Source organism: Notolepis coatsorum (assembly GCF_963971535.1).
Source record: "Notolepis coatsorum genome assembly, chromosome: 2".
NCBI lineage: Eukaryota > Metazoa > Chordata > Actinopteri > Aulopiformes > Paralepididae > Notolepis > Notolepis coatsorum.
In genome coordinates this window covers 115715974-115741849 of record NC_140166.1, presented here as the reverse complement: position 1 = coordinate 115741849, position 25876 = coordinate 115715974, and the positions used below count along the sequence as shown (strand labels likewise).

The following is a 25876-nucleotide window of genomic DNA, read 5'->3' as shown; positions in this document are numbered from 1 at the left end:
ACAAAGGAAAATATGAATTATTATTTTTCTTTTCATCTTTGACAGTGAATAAAACCATGATAATAATGACCAAACTTAAAGAACTGCCACTGAGCTCATTCAGTACCCTCTTGAGATCATGTGTACAAAAGATCTAAGGAAATTGATAAAGGGAAGATGATCAAACTGAAGGTTCTGTATATACAGTACTGAATTCTCCCATCCGGACCAATGCAATTTGAAATATTATTATAGAATAATATATAGAATATATTACCTTATTATAGCCAATTCGCACATTTATATATATATACATATAGTATCTTTCAAATGGCCGAGTTCAATTTGGATATAGTATCACCAGGCGTGCATAATAACAGATACTGATATTTACTGTAATCGACTGTACTATTTTATTTCCCCCACAGTGTAACCATTTTGAAACTAATTTCAGATCTAATTCTTCCTACATGGTAACAATAGTGTGGAGAAACTGACTGCGTTTCAATATTTGTCAAAAACGTTACCTTTTGTAGCTTATTATCCCGAATCATAACAATTATTGATATGATTAATTCAGAACGCTGAATTTGAACCACCATAGTATGTGACAGGAAGTGTAGATCGGAGAAGTTTCAACGCTGGCCGATAGCTAGCAATCTCCTCTACAAAATGGCAGCAAAAAAACTACAATTCCGATGGTTCAACATTTCCATTTCCGGTTCCGGGTCAGAATAGACGATCACAAATAGAAAACTTAAAATGATATAAGTACACTTTTAACCTATTGCTAAACTATTGCCAACCTAACGTTTTACATTCTACATGCATTTGTGACATAGTAGTGATGTTAATACTTGAAAACGGTTGATTTTAAAATCACAAATTATTTTCATCATTCATAAAAATATGCCTATATGATAATAATGTCAAAAGGGGTCGGTACAGACCCTGTCGAGTGGAACAGGTTAACACAGACACTCAAACCATGAGACAGCACTAGGTATAGTGTGTGCCCTTTTTCGTGTGTTGGACCAGAGACCCACTGAGTGAGATTGAAAGAATCAATCAGAGACAAGAAGCTTTTAACCAGAGGACTGGATTCACAACAAACATGAATGTTCACATCACCAGTAATTAGAAAATGATCGAAATCCACCATGGTTTCAGACAGAATGTTCTCAAAATCCTGGATAAAGTTCTTATTGTATTTCGGTGGACGATATCCAACCGCACACAGCAGGGGATCTGCAGCTCAAAGCTAGTGTAAGTGACAGCTGGAATCTGCCGACAATGAAAAGTGGATTTAAAAACACACGCAAGCCCACCACCTTTGCCGGTAGTCCGTGGGGCGCTGAGAAATGTACAGTCGGGAGGGAGGAGTTCAGAGAAAGGTATGGACTCACCGACATGTAGCCATATCTCCATTAAAAACATAAAATCCAGTTCACGGGAAGTGAAGAAATCGCTCAGAAGGAATGTCTTGTTTGCTACCGATCTGGCATTAATCAGAGCCATATTCAAAGTTGTGTTTGGCATCACACTGGTCGCAGCACGTCTTAGTGTGCGCAGGTTAGTGTGGACAACACCGTCGCTATGGGCTCTCAGCTGCCCAGGTAGAGGCACCGTCGTCAGGCCATGCCAGGCAGAGGCTGCCAGTCCCAAGGGCGCAGCGTGCGGACCAGGCGATTTCATCTTGCCGGGAGGAGCGAAGCTCCACGACGAGGTAGCTGTCATCGACGAGGCAGCTGTCATCGGCAGGCCAGGTGGAGCAGCGGAAGGGCTGGGCGAGATAGTCTGCACCCACAGTCCTCTGAGCTGCAATGCGTGTCTGATGGCAGAAGAGTAGCAGTTTCCCCCACGAAGGAGGGGACGATCGGCAAACAGGATGACGACAAGTAAGCCTCGACTTTCACCAAAACACCACCCTGCTTTCCCCATTTTCTCCGGCGTTTGCTTCGGGGAGGGGTATCAGGTGCGCTGCGCAGGTGAGCAGGAATACCCACCAACAGGGGAAAGAGGCTGGCAGTCAGTCTTCGTAAATCATATCTAAATGGCGTTTGCGTCTCACCAGAAACTCGAATGTTGAGTAAAGCTTGGAGATCATAGGTCAATATAGCCGAAATATCCCGACAGCAAACACAGAGAAACAGAGCAATGACAAACAGGACACTGAGAAAATGCGACTGACGGCCGGCCAAACATACTGGCGCCATCTTGTCTACAGCTAGCTGTAGGTTGGCAGGGGTGTGGCTATAGTGATCACACTGTTGTTTAAATTGAGGGAAATCTCAACCCATCCAAACCTGCCGATAACAATAGTGATTTAAACCTGAAGTTAACGATAGTGATGTAAACCTGAAGATAACGATAGTGATGTAAACATGAAGATAACGATAGTGATGTAAACCTGAAGATAACGATAGTGATGTAAACATGAAGATAACGATAGTGATGTAAACCTGAAGATAACGATAGTGATGTAAACCTGAAGATAACAATAGTGATGTAAACATGAAGATAACGATAGTGATGTAAACCTGAAGATAACAATAGTGATGTAAACATGAAGATACCAATAGTGATGTAAACATGAAGATAACAATAGTGATGTAAACCTGAAGATAACAATAGTGATGTAAACATGAAGATAACGATAGTGATGTAAACATGAAGATAACAATAGTGATGTAAACATGAAGATAACGATAGTGATGTAAACCTGAAGATAACAATAGTGATGTAAACATGAAGATAATGATAGTGATGTAAACCTGAAGATAACAATAGTGATGTAAACATGAAGATAACGATAGTGATGTAAACCTGAAGATAACAATAGTGATGTAAACATGAAGATACCAATAGTGATGTAAACATGAAGATAACAATAGTGATGTAAACATGAAGATAACAATAGTGATGTAAACATGAAGATAACAATAGTGATGTAAACATGAAGATAACGATAGTGATGTAAACCTGAAGATAACAATAGTGATGTAAACATGAAGATAATGATAGTGATGTAAACCTGAAGATAACAATAGTGATGTAAACATGAAGATAATGATAGTGATGTAAACCTGAAGATAACAATAGTGATGTAAACCTGAAGTTAACGATAGTGATGTAAACCTGAATATGACAATAGTGATGTAAACATGAAGATAAAAATACCCCAAAGTATACCCCAAAATACCAGAAACTACCCCAAAATACCCCAAAATACCAGAAAATACCAGAAAATACCCCAGAATACCCCAAAGTATACCAGAAAATACCAGAAAATACCCCAAAATACCCCAAAGTATACCCCAAAATACCAGAAACTACCCCAAAATACCCCAAAATACCAGAAAATACCAGAAAATACCAGAAACTACCCCAGAATACCCCAAAGTATACCCCAAAATACCAGAAACTACCCCAAAATACCCAAAAATACCCCAAAGTATACCCCAAAATACCAGAAACTACCCCAAAATACCAGAAAATACCAGAAACGACCCCAAAATACCCCAAAGTATACCCCAAAATACCAGAAACGACCCCAAAATACCCCAAAATACCAGAAAATACCAGAAAATACCAGAAACTACCCCAAAATACCCCAAAGTATACCCCAAAATACCAGAAACTACACCAAAATACCCCAAAGTATACCCCAAAATACCAGAAACTACCCCAAAATACCAGAAAATACCAGAAAATACCAGAAACTACCCCAAAATACCCCAAAGTATACCCCAAAATACCAGAAACTACCCCAAAATACCCCAAAATACCAGAAAATACAAGAAACTACCCCAAAATACCCCAAAGTATACCCCAAAATACCAGAAACTACCCCAAAATACCAGAAAATACCAGAAACTACCCCAAAATACCCCAAAGTATACCCCAAAATACCAGAAACTACCCCAAAATACCCCAAAATTAGGGATGTCCGATATTATCGGCCGACCGATATTATCGGCCGATATCGGCAGTAAAATGTGATATCGGAAAATATCGGTATCGGTAAAAAAAAAAAAAAAAAAAAAACAATAACAATTTTTTTTTTTTTTTTTAACCTTTATTTACCCAGGCAAGCAAGTAAGAACCAATTCTTATTTTATTTATTGTCAAAAGTATGCATGTTGGTTTAATACAACAACAAGAGATATGTAATGTTAATTTTTACTTTTTTAATTATCATATTTTGCACAGATAATGCTTACATTTAGAAAGCCTTTTGAATGCATCCAGTGAAATTATTAGTTACCTGAAATTATTCCGTTTTTTTGGGGGGAAACCCTGCATATATCGGTATCGGTTGATATCGGTATCGGTATCGAAATTAAGAGTTGGACAATATCAGAATATCGGTATCGGTAAAAAAGCCAATATCGAGCATCCCTACCCAAAATACCAGAAAATACCAGAAAATACAAGAAACTACCCCAAAATACCCCAAAGTATACCCCAAAATACCAGAAACTACCCCAAAATACCCTAAAATACCCCAAAGTATACCCCAAAGTACCAGAAAATACCAGAAAATACCCCAAAATACCCCAAAAATACCCCCAAAGTACCCCAAAGTATACCCCAAAGTACCAGAAAATACCCCAAAATACCCCAAAGTATACCCCAAAGTACCAGAAAATACCAGAAAATACCCCAAAATACCCCAAAGTACCCCAAATAGTGTGTAATAGTGTAATAGTGTAATAGTAGTAATAGTGTGTAATAGTGTAATAGTGTGTAATAGTGTAATAGTGTGATAGTGTGTAATAGTGTAATAGTGTGTAATAGTGTAATAGTGTGTAATAGTGTAATAGTGTAATAGTGTGTAATAGTGTAATAGTGTGTAATAGTGTAATAGTGTGTAATAGTGTGATAGTGTAATAGTGTGTAATAGTGTAATAGTGTGTAATAGTGTGTAGAAGTGTAATAGTGTGCTAGTGTAATAGTGTGTAATAGTGTAATAGTGTGTAATAGTGTGTAAAAGTGTAATAGTGTGCTAGTGTAATAGTGTAATAGTGTGTAATAGTGTGTAATAGTGTGTAATAGTGTGTAATAGTGTAATAGTGTGTAATAGTGTAATAGTGTGTAATAGTGTAATAGTGTGTAATAGTGTAGTGTAATAGTGTGTAATAGTGTAATAGTGTGTAATAGTGTAATAGTGTAATAGTGTAATAGTGTGTAATAGTGTGTAATAGTGTGTAATAGTGTGTAATAGTGTGTAATAGTGTAATAGTGTGTTAGTGTAATAGTGTAATTTTGTGTAATAGTGTAATAGTGTGTAATAGTGTGTAATAGTGTGTAATAGTGTAATAGTGTAATAGTGTGTAATAGTGTAATAGTAGTAATAGTGTGTAATAGTGTAATAGTGTGTAATAGTGTAATAGTGTGATAGTGTGTAATAGTGTAATAGTGTGTAATAGTGTAATAGTGTGTAATAGTGTAATAGTGTAATAGTGTGTAATAGTGTAATAGTGTGTAATAGTGTAATAGTGTGTAATAGTGTGATAGTGTAATAGTGTGTAATAGTGTGTAGAAGTGTAATAGTGTGCTAGTGTAATAGTGTGTAATAGTGTAATAGTGTGTAATAGTGTGTAAAAGTGTAATAGTGTGCTAGTGTAATAGTGTAATAGTGTGTAATAGTGTGTAATAGTGTGTAATAGTGTGTAATAGTGTAATAGTGTGTAATAGTGTAATAGTGTGTAATAGTGTAATAGTGTGTAATAGTGTAGTGTAATAGTGTGTAATAGTGTAATAGTGTGTAATAGTGTAATAGTGTAATAGTGTAATAGTGTGTAATAGTGTGTAATAGTGTAATAGTGTGTAATAGTGTAATAGTGTAATTTTGTGTAATAGTGTGTAATAGTGTAATAGTGTGTAATAGTGTGTAATAGTGTAATAGTGTAATAGTGTGTAATAGTGTAATAGTGTAATATTGTGTAATAGTGTGTAATAGTGTAATAGTGTGCTAGTGTAATAGTGTAATAGTGTGTAATAGTGTAATAGTGTGATAGTGTAATAGTGTGTAATAGTGTAATAGTGTAATAGTGTGTAATAGTGTAATAGTGTAATAGTGTGTAATAGTGTAATAGTGTGTAATAGTGTAATAGTGTGTAATAGTGTGCGTGTGTGTGTGTGCGTGTGTGTGTGTGTGTGTGTTCGCGTGTGCGTGTGTGTGTGTGTGTGTGTCTCCACATTATGGCTGTAGTGACTGAGGCACTCTGTACTCTGGCTGCGTCCAGGAAGGGATTAACGCAGTAAAGGTTTAGTGAGACAAAGAGTGAGACATAAAAAACGTAGAGGGCTCAGGAGGTAGAGCCGAGCGCTCGTCTGGTTAATCAGAAGATTCCCGGTTCGATTCCGGCTCCTCCCGGCGGCGTGTCCGAGTGTCCTTGAGCAAGACACTTAAGCCCTGCTCCTCCCGGTGAGCAGATTGGCACTTGGCATGGTCGCCTCCACCGTCGGTGTGTGAGTGAATGTGAGGCATAAATTGTAAAGCGCTTTGGATAAAAGAGCTATATAAATAGCTCATTCTCCCCCTCTTCTCCCTCTCTCTCTCTCTATCCATCTTTCTCTCTCCCTCCCTCCCTCTCTCTCCTTCTTCTCTCTCTTCCTCTCTCTCCCCCTTCTCTCTCTCCATCTCCCTCTATCCCCATTCTCTCTCTCCATCTCCCTCTCTCCCCCTTCTCTCTCTCTCCATCTCCCCCCTCTCTCTCTCTCTCTATCCATCTTTCTCTCTCCCTCCCTCCCTCTCTCTCCCTTCTTCTCTCTATCTCTCCCCGTTCTCTCTCTCCCCCTTCTCTCTCTCCATCTCCCTCTATCCCCATTCTCTCTCTCCATCTCCCTCTATCCCCCTTCTCTCTCTCTTTATCCCCCCCCCCCTCTCTCTCTCTCTCCATCTCCCTCTATCTCCCTTCTCTCTCTCCATCTCCCCCCCCCTCTCTCTCTCTCTCTCTCTCTCTCTCTCTCTCTCTCTTTCTCTCTCTCTATCTCTCTCTCCCCCTCTCTCTCCCCCCCTGGTTGGTTTCCCTTGTTCCACAGCTCCTCCATCAAGATGCCATACAAGTTGGAATCCATCTTGAGTGCTAGAGACCCAGACACACACACACACACGTACACACACACACACGCACACGCACACACACGCGCGCACACACACACGCACACACACACGCACACTATTACACACTATTACACTATTACACTATTACACACTATTACACTATTACACTATTACACACTTACACTATTACACACTATTACACTATTACACACTATTACACTATCACACTATTACACTATTACACACTATTACACTATTACACTAGCACACTATTACACTATTACACACTATTACACACTATTACACTATTACACACTATTACACTATTACACACTATTACACTATTACACACTATTACACTATTACACTATTACACTATTACACTATTACACACTATTACACTATTACACTATTACACACTATTACACACTATTACACTAATACACTAGCACACTAGCACACTTTTACACACTTTTACACACTATTACACACTATTACACTATTACACACTATTACACTATTACACTATCACACTATTACACTTTTACACACTATTACACACTATTACACTTTTACCCACTATTACACACTATTACACTATTACACACTATTACACACTATTACACTATTACACACTATTACACTATTACACTATTACACACTATTACACTATTACACACTATTACACTATTACACACTATTACACTATTACACTATTACACACTATTACAATATTACACACTATTACTACTATTACACTATTACACTATTACACACTATTTGGGGTACTTTGGGGTATTTTGGGGTATTTTCTGGTATTTTCTGGTACTTTGGGGTATACTTTGGGGTATTTTGGGGTATTTTGGGGTAGTTTCTGGTATTTTGGGGTATACTTTGGGGTATTTTGGGGTCGTTTCTGGTATTTGCTGGTATTTCCTGGTATTTTGGGGTATTTTGGGGTAGTTTCTGGTATTTTGGGGTATACTTTGGGGTATTTTGGGGTAGTTTCTGGTAGTTTCTGGTATTTTCTGGTATTTTGGGGTATTTTGGGGTAGTTTCTGGTATTTTGGGGTATACTTTGGGGTATTTTGGGGTAGTTTCTGGTAGTTTCTGGTATTTTCTGGTATTTTGGGGTAGTTTCTGGTATTTTGGGGTATACTTTGGGGTATTTTGGGGTAGTTTCTGGTATTTTCTGGTATTTTCTGGTATTTTGGGGTATTTTGGGGTCGTTTCTGGTATTTTGGGGTATACTTTGGGGTATTTTGGGGTAGTTTCTGGTATTTTCTGGTATTTCCTGGTATTTTGGGGTATTTTGGGGTAGTTTCTGGTATTTTGGGGTATACTTTGGGGTATTTTGGGGTAGTTTCTGGTAGTTTCTGGTATTTTCTGGTATTTTGGGGTATTTTGGGGTAGTTTCTGGTATTTTGGGGTATACTTTGTGGTATTTTGGGGTAGTTTCTGGTATTTTCTGGTATTTTGGGGTATTTTGGGGTATTTTGGGGTAGTTTCTGGTATTTTGGGGTATACTTTGGGGTATTTTGGGGTTGTTTCTGGTATTTTCTGGTATTTTCTGGTATTTTCTGGTATTTTGGGGTATTTTGGGGTAGTTTCTGGTATTTTGGGGTATACTTTGGGGTATTTTGGGGTAGTTTCTGGTATTTTCTGGTATTTTGGGGTATTTTGGGGTCGTTTCTGGTATTTTGGGGTATACTTTGGGGTATTTTGGGGTAGTTTCTGGTATTTTGGGGTATACTTTGGGGTATTTTGGGGTAGTTTCTGGTATTTTCTGGTATTTTCTGGTACTTTGGGGTATTTTGGGGTAGTTTCTGGTATTTTGGGGTATACTTTGGGGTATTTTGGGGTCGTTTCTGGTATTTTCTGGTATTTTCTGGTATTTTCTGGTATTTTGGGGTATTTTGGGGTAGTTTCTGGTATTTTGGGGTATACTTTGGGGTATTTTGGGGTAGTTTCTGGTATTTTCTGGTATTTTGGGGTATTTTGGGGTCGTTTCTGGTATTTTGGGGTATACTTGGGGGTATTTTGGGGTAGTTTCTGGTATTTTGGGGTATACTTTGGGGTATTTTGGGGTAGTTTCTGGTATTTTCTGGTATTTTCTGGTACTTTGGGGTGATTAGTAGGACCCCCTGAGGGTCACCCACCATTCTGACACCTGTCACTTGGCTTCCCTGTCACTTGTCTCCCTGTCACTTGTCACTTATTGTTTGGGTCTCCTGATTGGTTGTCACGTGGTACGCTTGGTATGTCTGGAATGTGGTCTTATTTAACCCCTGTCTTTCTGCTTCCAGTTGTCGGATCTTCTCACTCTCCTGCAAGGTACACGGCGGTACCGCAGACACTGGACGTTGCTGTCATTATTGTTATCATTATTATCTTTCTCTCCTAGACGCCCCGCGTCAGTGTTACTACCTGTTGGAATTACTCTAGGTGTACCGTTCTACAAATAAAGCGAACCACCGCTAATGAGTAAAAACCCTCTCTGCTTCTACTTATTGCTCCACAACTGGAACCTACCTGTCTCCGCCGCAACAGAAGATCCGACCGCCAAAGGTTCCATGGAGGCTTTTGCAGAAATGCACCGGAAACTGGAGAAATCTCTGGGGCAAGTGTCTGAGCGACAACAACAGGTCAGCGCCGAGCTGGTTCGACTGGGAGGACTCACCATTTCCTCTCAGGAGACGGTGAGTTCGGTGCTGGCCGCGGCCCAGAGGGCCAGTACCGAGGTGGCTGAGGCGAGGACGGCGGCAGCTGAGGCGGCGCCGGAGGGAGCGGCTGTCGGCGGCAGGAGAGATCGTGGAGCTCTCGGGATCCAGGAAGAGGTCTGGGAGCCATGGCTATCACCGCCGGGCCGCTACGCGGGAGCACCGGAGGGGTGCAGGGAATTCATCACCCAGTGCTCACTCGTGTTCCAGTTGCAGCCATGCTCATTCCCCTCTGCTATTTCCCAGGTTGCATACATCATTACCCTCCTTTCTGGCCCACCGCTTTCCTGGGCTACGGCCGAATGGGAGAATGGGTCAGTAATCTGCAGCAATGTGGACGCCTTTACCGGGGAGTTGAGAAGAATCTTTGATACTTCCCGAGTTCTCTCTATTTATGAGGCCGGGGGGCAGCTCCTCGCCTGCCGGCAAGGCCTCCGTAATGTTGCAGATTACGCCATTGAATTCAGGATCGTGGCCCGGGAGGCAGCTTGGCCAGAGATCCCCTGTGTGTTGTTTGTTCAGGGGCTCTCCGTGCGGATGAGAGACGAGCTCTCCGTACGTGAGTTGCCGGAGCACTTGGATGAGATCATCACCATGGCCATCCGCATGGACAATCGACATCGGGAGAGGGAACGTGAGCGAGGAACAGCGGCTCAGGTACGTGTCCCTTCTTCTACCAGTGTCGACATCTCTCTGCATTACACGAGTGAGCCACTGTGTGATGAACCCATGCAGCTCGGGGGCGCTGTCGCTCACTGACGAGGAGCGACGGCGCTTCGTCGAGGATAGGCGCTGCTTCCGGTGAATAAAAGTGGGTTTTTAAACGGGCCTTAAATGTCTCCAGTGTAGGGGCAGATCGAATCTCCAGGGGAAGCTGGTTCCATAGTTTGGGGGCTACGGCCTTGAAGGAGCGATCGCCTCTCTTTTTTAGTCTGGTGCGGGGGGGACCGGCCGGGCCTGGTTGGAGGATCTTAGTGACCTGGGTGCTGCGTAGGGGGTGATGAGCTCGGTGATGTATAGGGGTGCTGCACCCGTTAGTGCCTTGAAGGTGAGGAGGAGGATTTTGAAATCTATTCTAAGTGGGACTGGGAGCCAGTGTAGGGAGGCTAGGACTGGTGTGATGTGCTCTTTCTTTCTGGTGCCGGTAAGGAACCTAGCTGCAGAGTGCTGGGCCATTTTGAGGCGGGACATGGCTGCCTGACTGATGCTGGTGTAGAGGGCATTGCAGTAGTCAAGGCGTGATGTGATGAATGCATTGACTACTGTTACCAGGTCGACGGGTGAAAGGATTGGTTTTATTTTACTGATGTTGCGGAGTTGGAAGAAGCATGAATCCATGTCAGAGGTCTGCGGACTGGACAGTAGTGACTCAATCAGTGACTTAATTAAAGGAACGTCAATGTCAGGCACAACATCCGTGTGCTGGAAAGCGATGATTCAGTCCACAGAGACAGTTGCTGGGCAGGAAAACCAAACTGGATATTTCAAAATGACATGTCCCACATCACAAGGCACAGAGCTCAAACATTCAGTTCAGTTCAGTCACGTTGAACAAGATGTTTGTCTCTTAAAACGAGATATCTGTGGTCATAGGCCTGTGCTTCTTCTGGAGTGTCAAAGACCCTTCTATCATCCAGATATTCTACACAGAGTTGCTGTGTTCTATATTCTACACAGAGAATGTGATGATGGACACCCTCAGTCTGATGTTAGACTGACCCTCCATAGCATGGGGTGGACCAATATTATGAGGAGAGTAAAAAAAGGGAAAATCTGTCATGAACTCCTTCAGGGATCCTGATTATGGAGAGATTATTTTGCCAGGAGCGCAATTCCAAATCATCAGTATTGTCTTTGAAGGAAAATTACAACATTATGGTAAATGTGCTTACAGTCTTCTCCAGAGTCAGACAAGACGATAGATACCAATTTCCTCTCCTCGCCTAGTTTAGCACTTAAGGACCACTAGCCTAGATTAAAACTCTGGGAGAGGTGTTTTTGGCCAACACCTAGGCTAGCTGGTTCATATCCATCAATCTTTGCTAAACTAGGCTAGCTTGCAGCAGAATAGCTTTCCACTGAACAAAATTCCACAAAATTGGTATACAGTATATCTTCTTGTCTGACTCTGGAGAAGACTGTAAGTGCATTTACCATAATGCTGATGTGTTCCTTCCTTTAAGCTGCTTGTTTTCAGATGATAGACAGGAACAGGTCATCTTCAGAGAGGTTGCTGTGGTCTGAGAGAGCTGTGTCCACCTCCGTCAGTCTCTGGGCATGGGAAGCAGTAGCTGTAATCTCCGTCAGTATATTAGAAAGAGGTTTCAAATGCAGACTTCCTGTCTGACAGGAGGCAGCACATGAGACTGGAAAAACACATCTCCAACTCCCGGACTATCAGCACGGGTTTCCCCCAAGGTTGTGTTCTTTTCCCTCTTCTCGTCTCCTTGTACACCAACAGCTGCACCTCCAGTCACCAGTCTGTCAAGTTCACGGACGACACCACCCTCATTGGACTCCTCTCTGGTGGGGATGAGTCTGACTACATGTGGGAGATTGACCATCTGGTGACCTGATGCAGCCAGAACAACCTGGAGCTCAATGATCCTGGTCAGGGGCGGACCTAGCACATTTGGCGCCCTAGGCGAGATTCACCACTGCCTCTTCATAGTTCTCTAACGTTAGTCTTTCTTTCCTCAACGCTCAATTCTATAAACACTTGACCGATACCCATCAATGCACAGCTCTCTAGCATGTTCTGACTGTGAACACCTAAAGCTGAGGCTCAGACCGACCAACCGTTTTAGATTTTTGGCTCATTTTCCCTTATGTTAGAATTTTTTTTATGTAAAAATAATGGTTGCAGATATAGAGGGGGGCGCCAAAACTGCACAGAGAAAAAAATTAAAAAAAAAAAAAAAAAAAAAAAAAATAAAAAAAGGAATTACATTTTTTTTTTTTTTTTTTTTTTTGCGCCCCCCTCTGGGTGGCGCTCTAGGCGACCGCCTATATCGCCTGTAGGAAGGTCCGCCCCTGCTCCTGGTTGTGGACTACAGAAAGACTCCAGCCCCATGTAGTATATTTTTGGGACAAATATACATATCCTTAGATGGTTATTGTAGATCTTCTTGTGACCACTGACAGAGCTGTGTCAATAATTGAACTGCTGAGTCAGGAAGTCTCACAGGAACTCACAGGGAAACATGATTCATTTAAATACTGTGACAATGGATGAAGATATCACAACACTTAGTTACTAAGCAACCAAAGTAAGAGAATAGAAACAAATTTGAATGTCTTGATTACTTTAAACACCTAGCCCAGCCTCAAAGGAATCGAGAACAGAGGGGAGTCACCCCCGATGGCTAAGAACAATGGGTCGGCCAGGACACAAGGATAGCATTTAAAGTAACATGGAAGTGATAAACAGCAATGTCCACAGCTGTTGTGGGGGCAGACAGCTGATCTCGGAAATCATTCAAAATCTAATCATGAAATAACACATGGCTTGAGCTGCTGATTGAATAAGTCTTTTAGGAAATAACTTAAAGTAATAAATCTTCAAAGTACATCAAAGGTACAAACAATACACACTATGTGGTGTAATATTAGTCAGAGTTCACTAAGTCCATGGTTACTTCAAAGATAAACCTTTTGATGAAAAATGACATGATTTGTTTATTTTGTCTTTTGATATAATTGAACTGATGTTTGAGTTGAGTACCCATTGCTATTGGTTAAATTAGTATCAGTTAATATAATTATTTAGAAAAGCTCTGTTTTAAGAAATCTAGGTGTAGAACTGGAGTAAGTCAAATGCGTGTATACCATGAAATGAGAACAAAGACTTTTAAGCATTATGTTGTAATCTGGTATATTCTGGTAACAACTTATGTTGACATGTGCGTCTCTGAAAGACATTAATTAATATCTATGTATCAGGTTTGGCAACTATAATAGTAACAATGATTTAGGCCTTACAATGATTTGGTAAGAAATGCTGTCTTAAGCAGAGCCGTTAAGTCACGCCTACATTTCAAATTCAAAATAGCTGTTTGGAGATTGGAGGAAAACCGGTTGTGATGTCACTTTCTGTGATGTCATCACTCTGCAATCTGGGCCTTTATAACTGCGGCCCCAAGACTGTGAGGGGCAGATGAATGAAGGCGATGATTGAGATGCAGAAGAAGATTTTGAACAAAGCCTCAACCACTCTACATATCTGCTCATCTGCTGCGCTACACACAGAAGGAGATCACGGACGACGGTGCTCACCAACCAATGAACATTCTTGTAACAGTAGTTTGGAGATACAATGCAAACCTTGAGTTATTGTAACCATCCAGTGTTTTTGAGCAACAGCAAGAGTTTTTACAAAGCAGCCATCGTCTGCTTCTGTTAATAAACTGCCACAATTCAGGAGCGCATGTCTGGACCTCCATTTCTGCCAAGAAGGGTACAGTTGGGTTAACACCAATGCAAGTACAGAGAACAGAGTATCAGAATCGATGATACTACACCCACTCACCCCATCACCCAGCCCTAACCCTAACTATAACCCTCGTCAAAAAAGCACAGCAGAGGATGTTCTTCCTGCAACAGCTGAAGAAATTCAACCTGCCAAAGACGATGATGGTGCACTTCTACACAGCCATCATCGAGTCCATCCTCACTCCAATGTTGATGCACCAAAAGACACATTCCTTTTATGTGCAAGCTTACTTGGCAATAAAGACATTTCTGAGTTTAGCTAGCTTGTCCCCTACGCCATCGCCATGTTGATCAGGGATAGTCATTTTCTCTGTCAAAGTTGGCAATACTGAAATCAATTGAGATGTCAAATGAGCTGGCATGAAATGCGATGTACACTAATGAGAGAGACTAAAACAGAGATCGAAAGATTTTCAGATAGAAATTAAAAGTAGAAGCCTAGTTTTGATCTAATAACCCGGGAGCACACCCAATCTGCTTCCTTCCCCCTACATGCTAAACCATGCTAAATTGTAAACATTTTAGTTTATGATGGATGATTTTGGGACAATTGCATTTTTCGGGCAAGTGAACATGGCCTTTAGTCAAGTAGAACATCGCCTGTACTTGCCTAATGGGCTCATGCTTTTAAGACCTTAATGTCAACCCCTGTGCATGTTACAATTTCTAACTCCTTTATTGATTTCTCAGGAATTCTGACTTCTTCCCTGCTTAAGACGTCTCTATCATATGGGCTTGAGAACATTTATGCTAGGGTTAGTGTATATCCTGCTATTCTCTTTGACTGGCTGGGTATATCTACACGTTTTAGTTCAAGCTGATTTAGCTTGATGTGCAACTTAGTAGCTCCACTCATGTATCGCCCCCTTTCTCTCTCAATACAAATCCACATCTACAAATCCATCTACCAGATACCTTTACAGTTCTTCATCATCACAACAATGCTTAATACTAGTGTAATGTTAGCCAACTACACAGATACAGCACTCCTGCATGATAACTGTACTCACTCACCATTAATAGTGACACTTGTGAAAACAGAGTGAAACCTTCTGAGAACATTGCTCCATTCCTCCCAACTGCTCTCTCTCTCTCTCTCTCTCTCTCTCTCTCTCTCTCTCTCTCTCTCTCTCTCTCTCTCTCTCTCTCTCTCTCTCTCTCTCTCTCTCTCTCTCTCTCTCTCTCTCTCTCTCTCTCTCTCTCTCTCTCTCTCTCTCTCTCTCTCTCTCTCTCTCTCTCTCTCTCTCTCTCTCTCTCTCTCTCTCTCTCTCTCTCTCTCTCTCTCTCTCTCTCTCTCTCTCTCTCTCTCTCTCTCTCTCTCTCTCTCGCAGTGTGTGATGTTGGCACTAGAGTGAGAATGTGCTGTCTCTCGGAGCGAGATCAAATGATTCATAATTGATATGTTATTCCATAGCTTTGTTTTTATTGTGACAGATATCCTCCCCCCTCCTTTGGATAAGTGAAGGACGGGAGATATGTCCGTCACGAAAGGAGTAGATTCAATTAGGTAGCTGATTAGTACTGATAGAATACACCTGCGCATAATTAGTTGACACACATCTCACACGCACACACTCCAACACCCACTCTAAAAAAATACACTAGGATAGTGAGCGTTGAGTTGAGCGGAGTAAGGAGTTGGAGTTGTGGTATAGAGAGAGAGAGATTGAGATTCAGAGTTGTGACGGTGAGAGGTAGGGAAAGGTGAGGAGAAAGCGAGATAGGTGTTCTTTGTGTACTGGACCCTGGACTGGCTGAGATTCCCCCTTGTGTACTGACCCTGGACTGGACGACTACCCTGAATTGTGAACAATCCCTTTTTCCGTCTACAAGTCTGTTTTGTGTTTTTGACCCCCGGACCAGATCACAACCATTCTATTGCTTTTTCCCTCTGGATTCTTCCCTGAATTCAATAAATACTTGTATTGATTGATATTGCTCGTGTGGACAGTCGAATTAGTTTGTATTTGAACCGAGCCTGTACCCTACCAGGTTTGTCACATTATATACAGGTAATATTCATACTTACTGGTTTAAATAAACACTTTGATTGTATTTCTTCTCATCTTTGCGGAGCAAGAGTTTTGTTTTTAAAAGGAATTAAAGGTTGGTTCCCTGTACCAAATATAGGCCAATTGAATTCAATGATTGAAGCTAATAAAATCCTGGGTTATTGATTAATTAAGTCGTATGGCATGACCCTCTCACCTCGGTGGCTGTTGATGAAAATCATTTTCTCTCCCGCCTGGTGACCGTGGTCATTCTGGTCGCCAATGGTTACCGTCAGCGTGCTGGTCGCCGTCTTGGTGGGGTGGCCGCTGTCACTCATGATAATGGGAATGACGAACTCCTTCTGGCGCTCCCGATCGAACATCCTCAGAGCCGTTAGCGTCGCCGTGCCATTCAGGTTGTCCTGGAGGTAGAAGTCGTTGCTATGGCGATACTCGGCCGGGACAGAGAAGTGGAACGGCGGTCCGTTTTCCGGAGAGTCCGGGTCGACGGCGTGGAGGAGAGTTGACGTTTGGTTCATCCTCACCACCTAGAGGGGGAAGAGAGGAGCGCTGCTGATTTGCTCTTTCATTCTTCATTCGTTCACCTCACCAATAACTCTCTACTCATCTGGTTTCTAGCTGACAAGGACGCTGCCAGCTTCCCACTTTAGTAATGTCACCTCCCTGTGTGCGTGTGACACAATATCTAGAAAGGGATATACTAATAGCCTTCGAGGTCCGTACATTTTGAATGAAAACGTCAAGTCACTTTTAGCTAGCTCATTCAAGGACATCCATATACTGTAGATGTATTATTTATTTGGTTTAGGAATATCCACACTAGCGATCATCTTTAGAATGTTCCATGACCAGAAATGACTGTGAAAGTGGGTGGGACAAAATAGGGCAAATAGAACAAACATTTATAGTTTGGGTGGGGATCAAATCATTCGTCATTTGTGAATTTATTTGTCTACCCACCCATCAATCCATCCATCCCTCCAGCGTGTTAGTAGGTTAATTCTACACATCTGACAATATCATAATTATATGTTTTATATATAGTTTTTCATGGATTTAGTATTTTGCATCTGCTTAGTCTGTGATGTGACGTTACGTAGTAAACAGGCTTCTCTCACAGGAATGTTAAAGGTCTGTAAGTTCCCATCTAAGGTAATAGCCAGGAGGAACATCTGGCATCCTACTATCTTATCTGTTAAAGAATGTTAAACCTCTTGTTGACCTATGCATCCCTAAATGTAATGACTGTGGTCCCGCTTTTTTCTTTGTGTGAGGAGGCTAAATGATTTCACGGCCTTGTCTCCCACTTCTCACTAACCCTCTCTCCTTTCCTCATCACTCGCTCATTCTGCCTTTAAACTATTTCAGACTTAATCTCCATAGGACCAACTATCTATTGAATATAGTTTTTTTGTATTTTTGTATGGATCCATACTTGTCATCATATTGAACTTTAGAAATTGTCTACTGATCATTATGTTTTCGGACAATCATTCAATATAAATGTTTTTATGTAAATTATTGAATCAGGGATATCTAATATTGATCATTACACATTATGTACATACATTATAAAAGCAACAGATCCAGCTCGACTTACCTGTGGTCCAGGCATGTTCTCCAGCACCACAGGAACGTACACCACCTCAAACGCTGGCCCGTTGTCGTTCACATCCACCAGAGCCAGTTGGACCGTGGCGCTGCCTGTTAGCTGTGGAACTCCGTGGTCCGTCGCCAGGACAACCAAATGATGCTGAGATGCCGTCTCCCTGTCCAGGGGCCGAGCGATGACAAGAAGACCCGATTGGTCGATGGAGAACAGCCCATCGGGGTTGGACTCCTCCGAGAGGCTGTAGGTGATGTCGCGGTTCAGGCCCGAGTCGGAGTCGCTGGCGGCCAGCTGCGCCACGCTGGTTCCCACAGCGACGTCCTCGGGTAGCGGGGCCAGGGACAGGAAGTGAGGGATGAAGACCGGAGTGTGGTCATTGTAGTCCTCTACCTCCACCACACACTGGAGAAGACTGGAGAAGTCCAGGTCTTCCACCTACAATAAGAACAAGTTGAAAACAACTTTTAACTGACTGTTCTCTTACATACCTTGTAATTATAATTAGTTCCCCTACCTCTGTGATGTATGTATTGTCTGTGTCCAGTAGTCTTATCTGGATTGTTATTTTATATTTATTTATTAATGTATTATTATGATTTTGTATTAATTTATATTTTATATTTTATTTGTATAATATTTTTTGTTCCCTTTTCCATTTTGCCCCTTTGTCCACTCACCAGGCCATCATTGTAAATACAAACGTGTTCTTAATTGACCTGCCTGGTTAAATAAAGGTTAAATTACATTAAGACAAATATATATATTAAAATATTACCTATATTTATTTATATGTATGTCTTTCTTCTATTACCTGTACCCCTCCTCTCCTCTGTGACACCTGCATTTCCCCAAGGGGATCAATAAAATAATATCTTATTTGTACACATTATCTCACGGAATTCCCATTTGTCAAAATTGTATCTCAGGAACCTCCAATCTTTGAAGATGTCTTTTGTTTTTAAGATATTTAAGTTGATAATTATATAGCTGTAGTTAAGAAGATACCAGAGGAGATAGCGCTATGATCAGAATCATCACTCTACCCACATTATTGCCCATTTTTATAGGGATCTCCTGAAACACCCTAAAGGACACCTGGGGGTCCCCAGACTCCACATTGAGAACCACGGCTCTCATATGCTGGGGAGGAACTTTAATGTTCTTCATTTCTCTGCCTTCCAGACATAATTAGCAGGCACACACTGGTACTGGTATAACAGGGTTACAGGTCAAAATCATGCAGTAGCTACAATGCCTATTGGTGTTACTTTAGTAATGGTAAATTAGTGCATGGACTATTACAGTAGCACAACAACACATACCCAAGTATCACCCAAGTATATTCCCAGAGGACATAATGCATGTCACACACAACGATGAGAAACACATACAGGGTTTCTATGGGTGTGTGAAAGTTACCTGAGATTTGTAAAAGATAAATGGCTAAATGGCTGCATTTATATAACAGCTTTTATCCAAAGCGCTTTACAATTTGTTCCTCACATTTGATTCATTCACTCACACATGCACACACTGACGGCGGAGACAACCATGCAAGGTGCCAACCTGCTCATCAGGAGCAGTTAGGGGTTAAGTGTCTTGCTCAAGGACACTTCGACACGCTGCCTGGGAGGAGTGGGAATCGAACCGGGAACATCCAAATTAACAGACGGCTCTACCTCGTGAGCCACTGTCGCCTGTTTTTAAGCTATACTTTAAAAACAAACATGACTCATTGATTGCTACGTATCTATGTATGTCTATCTTTCTGTCTGTCTGTGTTTATCTGTCTGTGTGTCTGTGTCTGTCCGTCCATCCATCTGTCTACATGGAAGTCCTCTGCGTTGACTTATGTCTCCAGTGATTTACTAGCTAATGATCACTTCACGTCCAGTGTCTCCATGTTTGAGTCTCTGAAGTTCCATCAAAATCAAGGTCAAAGTACTTGAGTAACTATCTGGTAGGTTAGAGTGAGTTAAGCCTGACCAAGCCAACAAAAACGCTCAACCAACCTGTTTTGTGATTATCATGACTCATGTGTCTGCCTCGATATTAGCATAATAAAGCAAATATTATTAGTAGACTAACTTTAATCTATCTGCAGTCGTTTGTAGTGTTACACGTTTATCTTTCCTTTGCTGCTGCAAAGGTAGGCTTGTGTGTGTGTGTGTGTGTGTGTGTGTGTGTGTGTGTGTGTGTGTGTGTGTGCGCACGTGTGTGTGTGCGTGTGTGTGTGTGTGCTTACAGTATGTGTGGATGTGCTTGTGTGGATTTGTATGTATGTGCATGAGTGTGCGTATGTGTGTGCATGAGTGTGCATATGTGTATTTTTATTTAATTTTTTATCATTCCATTCGGGCTGTGGGGGGTGCTTAATGTCTGAAGGAGTCGACTGAAGGCTTCTTGTCTTCTGCAAAAGCATGCAATTGGTCCACTGATGGATACATCTTGATATTTGTCTAGTCTAGTGTGTTCATTAGATGGGTGAAATCCTCTTTCATTCCTCTTTGCTACATTGCCATTATTAGGGCCCATTCAAAGTCCTATATGTATTGTTCATTGTGTAGCAACGTTAAACTTTTTCATTCACATATTCATAGTAAAGTATGGTCTAATGTATAAGTATGTTTTCATCTCTTTCTGCAACTTTCTCCAGAACGTGATATATAGCCCCAAATGCATTATATTGATGATGAAATACAGTTTGATGGCAATCAGCGCGATATAAAAAATTCCAACTAGACGTACTTCTAGAAGTTACTACACGTCATCTGATGTTGACCGGATGGGCGAGGGGGCGTTTATAATTCCGTGGGCAGCGTTATACCAATCATCTAATGTGGGTCAAATGTTGATAAAAGCAGTTAGTATCGAAGATGGTAACGTTACACGCTGAAACTCACCCCAGTCTCCGCGCGCCGTTGGGCGATCATCGTCGAGTAGAAATTTTATCATTATGGGATATATTATTACCCGGTCCATCTCCAGCTTGTATAATGGTATATACGTCCAAATCATGTTGTTTATCGAGTTATTGGCAATCGATCGCTATGTAGAGTGACGAGCTAGAGTGCCGGAACCTATCCCGAGTGGCCGGAAGCAATACGGACATCTAGCACAACCTCTACTGCGCTTCCTGTTAAGCGCTTGCGCCGATCGGCCACCAGATGGCGCTCCTGAACCGCCAGAGAGCTCAGTGGGTCCTGCTGGTGAATCTCAGGCCAGCGGAGGGGGAATATGAATCCGATTCCAGATTTTTGAAATATTGATATAAGGACACTGTACAGCGTCCCCCGGCAACTTTAGCATGGCCAGCAATGACGCTGTAAAGCGTTTTTAGGCAGTCAAAGTGTTAATATATTTGACTAAGAGGTTGGCCAGTCGACTACGGCTCCTTTCGACCAATTAGTCGACTAATCGATTAATAGGGGTCAGCCCTAGTGTACACGTATCGTCTGCTTTTGTCAGTAGTTGTATAGGATATCAGCTAGCTTGTCCACAATCAAGTAGACTAATGAAACCAGTCTGTCCCAGTGACGGTAACAATGGTCCTCATTCTCGAACGTGTTTGTAAGTGCCTTGGTAAATATCTTGGTAAAAATTTCGTACTAACAGATTTACGGAAATCCTTCAGGATTCCTGAACGTGTGAAACGGTCTTCTTCGTAAATGGTCAAACACTTTGGCAGCTGTGCTCTGCTGAATTAACCAATAGCATATATCTGCAGAGCCACAGAGCCCAACGTCTGGGCGGGGATTCGTGGCGTGGACCTGGGGGGGGGGGGCTCAAGCCGCATTTCTCGGAGACGCTCTCTGATTGGCCGACGCCTGTTTCTACACTGGTTAAGCTTAGGCACTCTTTCGAAGTTGGTTAAGGTTAGAGTTTGTCTTAGAGCATGGCGATAGAACGCCAGGTAGTTTGCAGGCTGTTTGGCGCCCCCCCCCCTCATCCGCATGCGCAGTAGTGCAAAGCCAGGTCCATGCTACAAGCCACGTCCACGCCACGAAGCCCCGCCTCAAGCCACGTCCACGCCACGAAGCCCCGCCCAGACGTTGGGCTCTGTGGCTCTGCAGATATACCCTACTCGAATTAACTGACGTCACTCATTCACATCTCCAGGCGCATTCACGTGTATCCTCATTTGCATACAGACACGCCCCGCCAGCTCATTATAAGGAGGTCTGCATTGCATCTCTGCTGTGTTGATCCTTGTAACAGGTAGTGCAGAACCGATTTGCGACTGATCACAATTCGATTAGATTAAAATGTATTGTCATCATACAGCACAAGTACAATACAACATCCAACCAGAGTGCAAATTAAATTGCACTTAACTTGTTATTTATTTAATTTTGTGTGATTTAGTGTAAAGGGCGGACTAGCAAAGTAAGATTTTCATTGTATGGCAAACGGTCTGTTTAACTGTGCACATAAATAAACAATAAACAATCTTGAATCTTAAATCAATAGTAACATACAATGCACAGGTGATAAAAGGCTTCATTTGGGATAAATAGTTGGTGATTGCTTCAAGTCGATTAATTAATCATCGGAATTAAATAATTATGATAATAAATACGACAATTACGTTGTGCATTTATAGACATGACTCAATGAGGAATCTGAGCATTACACACACACACACACACACACACACACACACACACACACACACACACACACACACACACACACACACACACACACACACACACACACACACACACACACACACACACACACACACACACACACACACACACACACACACACATGCGCTCGTATTTACAGTATACTTCACTAAGCCTCCTGGCTCACCTGCCGCATAACCCAATCACGCTTTAAGTGAAATAGACTAAGAATAGATTAACGACTTCCATATAAATATATAGTTCATTAACGATGCAGCAGCTGATACTGTATCCTGCACATACACAGGCGCGCGCTCCGTAGCGCAGCAGCGATTTGCGACTCAGAATTATAATAATAATAATATGTTATATAATCTCACAAAATGAGATTAGATTAGATCAAAATGTATTGTCATCATACAGCACAAGTACAATACAACAAAAATAAGTTTGGCATCCAACCAGAGTGAAAATGTAAGTAGTAACATGTACAAGCCGTTTCTACACTGGCTCTTAGATGTGCGCAAGCAATGTAATAAATCAATAAAACCAACAATTAATAATATTATAATAACAAGACGGTATATGGAATATTAATACAGTATATTCCACTATACAGTAGCTATATCTGCGCAATCGGTTTAGTTATTATTTATTTCGTTTGCAGTGTGTTTGTGTGTGTAATGCTCACAATGCCTCATTGAGTCAGGACTATAAATACAAAACATAATTATTAATTATACAAATATTATCATATTAATTATCATTATAATTATTTTATTCCACGGATATCTCAAGTGACGGCAGTCCCCAATGACTTGTCCCAAAGAAGGCTCTTACAAACTCGGGTGCACGCCAATATATCGAGACAGTCGTATTTATTATCATTATAATTATTTAATTCCTCTGATGTCTGAAGTGACAGCAATCCCCAATGACTTGTCCCAAAGAAAGCTGTTGAAACCACGGGCGCCTGTCTGATTTACAACTGCCTTTTCGAGTACGTAAATCCTACAAAGAATTTACAATACCAAGCCGTTCGAGAATGCAGAATAAGTACGTAAATCGAGTTACGAAGGGAATCCTTGGTAAGTTTTACGTATGTCCTTTCGAGAATGAGGACCAATGTATTTATCACCTGCTGCAACACAGGCTAGCCAATTATATGACTCTCCCATAACAACCAATCACACTGATCCCATGGATTTGTTTACACTCCTGAATCTCCTTTCAATGAACAGAGGGCCACGCCTCCTCAACACAGATAATTAGCTGTGCTCAGAGAGGGTGCACTAAAACCATTATAACAAATCATGATACATCTGAAGTGGAAAGAAATGACACTCCTGACTTTATTTTTCTGACTGAATTAGCATCATGCACTGGTTCTTTAATTGGTAAAGTGCTCGGTGCTCTGAGTAAGGCACTAACGGTGCCAGGGCCACCCATAATATGACAAATGTGTGCAGTCATTCCATTGTAAAGCGATTTGTACGCTAGTAATGGAAAAGCACTATGCAGTCAGTCATTCATTCATACATGGGGCAGTGAGCAGAATTAAATGCAACATTCCCATGTATACAACTGTGGGAGGAGGGGTTTGGTTTAGGTGTCGACTGCAGAGGGAGAGTCAGGAGTGACTCAGCCCAAGCAGCGGTAGGGAAGGGTTCATTGGCACAGGTGCAGCTTGTCTGTATCAGGGGCGGGGCTAGGTGGTGGCTACTTGGGCTCAAGCCCCGAATGTTTTCTGAAAAGCCCCGAATCTATTTAAAAAAAAAAGAAAAAAAGAAATTTTTTTTTTTTCTTTTTTCTTTTTTGACAATTCATCATTGTTACATGAAAATATGTTTGCACCAGATTTAGCAGAAGCTAATTTCCATCTGTGGTCTATCCAGCTGCTAACTGTATTTGAGTGAGTTAAGTCTTGGTGTCATGGTAGACTCAGACCTAAGCTTTAAATCACAATCAACAAGTTGACAAAAACTTAATTCTAGCTAAAGTACGGCCATTTATAAATCAAAAGGACGCTGAAAACCAGATCCATGCCTTTATCTCAAGCCGAATCGACTACTGTAATGCACTCCTTACCGGCCTCCCGAAAAAATACGATGATAACTATTTTATTGCAATGCACTATTGCATTATTTTATTCTATTTTAGTAACTATTTTATTGCACTGCACTATTTTACTTTGTATCAGTGAATAATAGACGCCTGGCCATAAGACCATTCGGAGCATCTCTGCTCTCCCACTATTGAACTTGGGGGAGCAAAGGTATGCTCTTGCTCCACCACTTTTTGATCATATGAAAAATATGATATATCCCCCCCCAATATATAAATCTACGTTATGGTTAACTGAGTTTTATAGTGAAAAGAGCAGCTTTATTGGTCAAGATTGAAGGCTCTATATTGCAGGAAATTGCACGTACAGGTTAATTAAATTTAAAAAAAATCCGCCATGGATGGGGGTCGTGCCGGACCCCCTCCAAACCACCCCTTGCCTGCAAATGAAAAAAAAAATTGAAAAAAAATAATAATAAAAAAAAAGGAAAGAAAAAAGGGGGGCACCTATCTGGGCTAAGCCCCGGATCTCCTATAATCCTAAATCCGCCCCTGGTCTGTATAATGAACCCCCTCTTGCTTCTAGCTCGCAGTGAGAGTTGCAGTCGGACACAGGACCACAGAGCACAGGCTTTGCGTTCAGTGAGCAGCTGAGAGCACTGGACCTTTGAAAAGTCGGTGCAGTGGCACCGTGTTGTGATGTTGACAGGTGGTGAACGAGAAACAAAAACAAATAATAAAAAAAACATTACATAACTGGCCCACACCACACGCCATAATGTCTCTGGGACACCACTGTACCTCGACCAGTCTCTGGGAAACAAGTGCACCTCAACCAGTCTCTGGGAAACAAGTGTACCTCGACCAGTCTCTGGGACACCACTGTACCTCGACCAGTCTCTGGGAAACAAGTGCACCTCAACCAGTCTCTGGGAAACAAGTGTACCTCGACCAGTCTCTGGGACACCACTGTACCTCGACCAGTCTCTGGGAAACAAGTGTACCTCGACCAGTCTCTGGGAAACAAGTGTACCTCAACCAGTCTCTGGGAAACAAGTGTACCTCGACCAGTCTCTGGGAAACAAGTGTACCTCGACCAGTCTCTGGGAAACAAGTGTACCTCGACCAGTCTCTGGGAAACAAGTGTACCTCAACCAGTCTCTGGGAAACAAGTGTACCTCAACCAGTCTCTGGGAAACAAGTGTACCTCGACCAGTCTCTGGGACACCACTGTACCTCGACCAGTCTCTGGGAAACAAGTGTACCTCGACCAGTCTCTGGGAAACAAGTGTACCTCA

At 41.8% G+C, this 25876-nt stretch overlaps 1 protein-coding gene across 1 annotated transcript in view; it reads right to left on the bottom strand.

Annotated features, from left to right (window-relative positions):
* Positions 1-25876, bottom strand: part of LOC311223493 (neural-cadherin) — a gene marked incomplete at both ends in the record, with an annotated part of 1556546 nt that overhangs the window by 404166 nt on the left and 1126504 nt on the right. Inside the window, 2 exon segments of the mRNA XM_084308277.1 lie at positions 16471-16801; positions 17875-18318. Of these exon segments, the coding sequence (XP_084164403.1) occupies positions 16471-16801; positions 17875-18318 (775 nt within the window).